Source organism: Nylanderia fulva, unplaced genomic scaffold (assembly GCF_048542155.1).
Source record: "Nylanderia fulva isolate GAGA-0341 unplaced genomic scaffold, ASM4854215v1 Scaffold886, whole genome shotgun sequence".
In the NCBI taxonomy this organism is placed as follows: Eukaryota; Metazoa; Arthropoda; class Insecta; order Hymenoptera; family Formicidae; genus Nylanderia; species Nylanderia fulva.
Genome location: NW_028191011.1, coordinates 7,677 through 11,715, shown reverse-complemented (window position 1 = coordinate 11,715; position 4,039 = coordinate 7,677). Strand labels below are relative to the sequence as shown.

Sequence of the window (4,039 nt, the reverse complement as noted above, 5' to 3'; positions counted from 1 at the left end):
AAAGAATCTCGGGCGACCGGTCGAGCACTGGGATGATCTATTGGTCTTCCTCGTTTCGCAGAAACTCGATAAATCAACTCGGGAGGCGTGGGAGATAAAGCTTGGCGAAACCAGCGAGTATCCTCGCTTTAAAGATCTTACGCAATTTATCGATACTCGAATTCGCGCATTCGACGCGATCGCTCCCGCGAATCCGAAAGAGAAAGCATCCGAATCGAATAAATCGGCGAAACGCCACGTACTCGCCTCCAATTCCGGCGTTCCCGCGAACGTCACGTGCCCTGTCTGTAAAGCCAAACATTTATTATACCAGTGCTCGACCTTCGCTAGCAAAACACCGTCCGAACGATTCGAGTTAATCCGTCTCAACCGACGGTGTATCAATTGCTTCAGCGCGAAGCACGTTGTGAAGGAATGCACGAGCCAGCGCACATGCAAACAGTGTCAGAAAAGGCACCACTCGCTATTGCATTTTGACACATCCGCCAATCAAGGAGATACCGTCGAATCCGCGGTCGCGACGACGTCGAGCGACTCGAGTAATAGCGACGTCACAACGCATCTCTCCACAAACATGGTGTCACCGCAGGCCGCGATTCTCCTCGCAACTGCCCGCGTTCGCGTGCATTCGCCACAAGGACGAGTAGTTACTGTTCGCGCATTGATTGATCAAGGTTCCGCAGTCACGCTTATCACCGAATCAATCGCCCAATGCCTACGGTTACCGCGCGTTAAGCAAGCCGTTCGGATTGCCGGCATCGGCGATAAACAATCCGTATCGCATCACGCAGTTACCGTCATCGTAACTCCTGCGTTCGGCGATGAACCTGCGTACTCGACGACCGCTCTTGTTCTCCCCCTGCTTAACAAAATATACGCCAAATCGTACAAATTCCGCGTGTCGCTGGTCGCATATATCTGGATTGCGTTTAGCCGACGGAAATCTCATGAGTCGCGATCCGATCGACGTCATTATCGGCGCCGACCTGTATGGCTTGATCCTCCTCGACGGTATTCGAAAAGGATCCGTTAACGAGCCTACGGCTCAAAAAACCACTCTTGGCTGGATCCTCTCCGGACCCGTCACTCCCATCTCCACTGATCCACGCGCATCTGTGCAGGTGCATCATGGAACCGTCCTTGAATCTCTCGATTCCATTCTCCGTAAATTTTGGGAAATTGAGGATATTCCCCTCTCATCTTTTCCAAATCCCGAAGATCTCGAATGTGAGGAACATTTTTCGTCCACTCACTACCGCACGCCTCAAGGGCGTTATGTCGTCCGGTTACCTTTTAAAGGTCACACCGCAGTCTCGTTAGGCGAATCGCGCGCCGTCGCCTTCGCCAGCCTTCAACGCCTCGAACGGCGTTTCCTTCGTCAGCCGGAAACGGCTTCCGCCTATCGCGAATTCCTTACCGAGTATCGTCAACTCGGTCATATGACCATCGCGCCAGCGGATAATCGCTGTGGGAATGCACTCCACCGCTATTATATCCCGCATCATGCTGTCGTACGAGACAGCAGTGCCACGACGCGCTTACGCGTCGTTTTCAACGCGTCGTGTCGAACCTCGGACGGCACATCCTTGAACGATCACTTGATGGTCGGGCCTAAGCTCCAGCTCGATCTCGCCACGGTGCTAATGCGATGGCGTCAACATCGCTATGTCTACACTGCCGACATCGCAAAGATGTATCGGCAAATTCTAGTTGACCAACGCGATGTTGACTACCAGAGGATTTTGTGGCGAGAGTCTCCGGAACAACCAGTCGAGGAGTATCAACTACTCACAGTTACCTACGGCACCGCTTCCGCTCCTTACCTCGCTCTCCGTGTTTTGCGACAGTTAGCGCAAGATGAAGGCGCCTCATTTCCGCTCGCGGTTCCGGTTCTCCTTTCGCAACTTTGCGTCGACGATAGCGTGTTCGGCGCCGACGATAAAATTCTCGCGCGCCAGACTCGCGACCAACTTGTCGCGTTATTAGAAAAGGGCGGTTTTCGCTTGAGAAAATGGGCGAGCAATTGCGAAGATCTCCTATCGGATATTGATCCGTCCGATCACGGTCTCGCCTGCTCAAAGGAGCTATATGATGATGAGCGATTAAGCGTGCTAGGTCTCACGTGGGACCCGTGTCGCGATGTCTTTCGGGTTAAAGTTCTCTCCCGACACATATTTTGAAAACGAAACGCGAGATCTTATCGACCATCGCCAAACTATTTGATCCGCTCGGTTGGATCACCCCCGTCGTGATTACCGCAAAAATATTTCTACAAACATTGTGGCAATTAAAATGCGATTGGGACGACGACATTCCCGGCGATTACGCAACCAACTGGGAACGCTATTATTCGCAATTATCGTGCCTTCATCAACTCGAAATCGCGCGCTGGACGCGATCCGGCTCTCATACCTTGAAAACGGAGTTACACGGTTTCTCAGACGCCTCTACGAAAGCCTATGCGGCGGTAGTCTATCTCCGTAACATTAACATCGACGGATCGGTCGACGTTTTCTTGCTCGCCGCGAAGTCCAAGGTCGCCCCTCTCAAAACATTAAGCGTTCCGCGTCTCGAGTTAGCCGCTGCACATCTTCTTTCGCGTCTCGTGCAGTTCGTTCGAACGACGCTTCAACTGCCGAACATCGAAATACATTGTTGGACGGATTCCACCATAACGCTAGCCTGGCTAAGTAAATCGCCGTCTTGCTGGCGAACGTTCGTAGCAAATCGCGTCGCGGCCATTCAAACGACCTTACCGGACATACCGTGGCGCCATGTTCCGACTTACGACAACGCCGCCGATGCCGCGTCCCGTGGTCTTGCTCCGGAGGAACTAGCTCCACATCCGTTATAGTGGCACGGACCCCCGTGGCTGTCTTTTGCCTCCAACCTCTTGGCCGAACGGCAATCTCATACAAGATGAGATCACATCCACCGATCTTTTGGAGAAACGAAACGTACACGTCGCGGATTCTCCGGCTCCTCCGGAATTATGGGATCTCGCTTTTCGCTTCTCATCATGGCCGAAATTGCTTCGCGTGACCTCGTATCTAATTCGATTCGGGAATCTCGCGCGACGGCGAAATCAATCACTCGAACGCAGTTCGCGCGTCGACGAAATCGCTGCAGCCAAAGCGTACTGGCTCCGCTCTATACAGGCAGCTATGTTTCCCGCTGAATTAGTCCGTCTCGCTGCGAAGAGATCCGTGTCCAAATCCAGTCCGCTTTCATCTCTCAATCCTTCGCTGAGCGACGACGGACTCATCCGCGTCCGCGGACGTCTGCGTCACGCTCGCCTGCCAGATTCGACGAAGTACCCGATCGTCCTTCGGTCGCATCCTCTCCTTTCCCTTATCATCGATCATCACCATCATCGCATGCTACACGGCGGTTCACAACTCACTCTCGCATCCTTACGTTCCGAATTCTGGATTCTTCGCGCTCGCACTTGTACCCGCGCAGTCCTTCACAAATGTGTGCGATGTGTCCGCGAGGCTGCGACCATTCCAAATGAACTCATGGGAGATCTTCCGTCGGTTCGCGTAAATCGCGCGGCGCGACCGTTTTCACACACGGGAGTCGATTATGCTGGTCCTATTTTGTTACGAAGTACACCCGGGGCGCGGACATAAGTCTCATAAAGCGTACATCGCCCTGTTTGTATGCCTCACTACTAAGGCTATCCACCTTGAAGTCGTTGACCGATTATACTTCGGCCACCTTTATCGCGGCGTATCATCGGTTCGTGTCCAGACGAGGTCTTCCCCAGGGGATGTATTGCGATAATGGCACAACTTTCCAAGGAGCCGATCGCGAATTAGCCGATGCACATCGTCGCGCCTCCGCGATCCAAATTTTATTGAGGCGACCGCTTGCGAAAAAACATCGTGGCATTTCCTTCCCCCGGCCGCCCCACATTTCGGTGGTCTCTGGGAGGCCGGTGTGCGTAGCGTCAAAACGCACCTCAAACGCTGCATAGGTGCTCACACTCTCACGTACGAAGAAATGAACACCCTTCTCTGTAAAATCGAAGCGTGTT

The 4,039-nt window shown here is 53.2% G+C and overlaps 1 protein-coding gene across 1 annotated transcript; it reads left to right on the top strand.

Moving 5' to 3' along the window:
- The first annotated feature begins 821 nt into the window (after window positions 1-821).
- LOC146719726 (uncharacterized) lies at window positions 822-2,180 on the top strand. The gene has a single exon (XM_085489594.1). The coding sequence runs from the start codon at window positions 822-824 to the stop codon at window positions 2,178-2,180; it is 1,359 nt and encodes a 452-aa protein (XP_085345720.1).
- The last annotated feature ends 1,859 nt before the right edge of the window (window positions 2,181-4,039 follow it).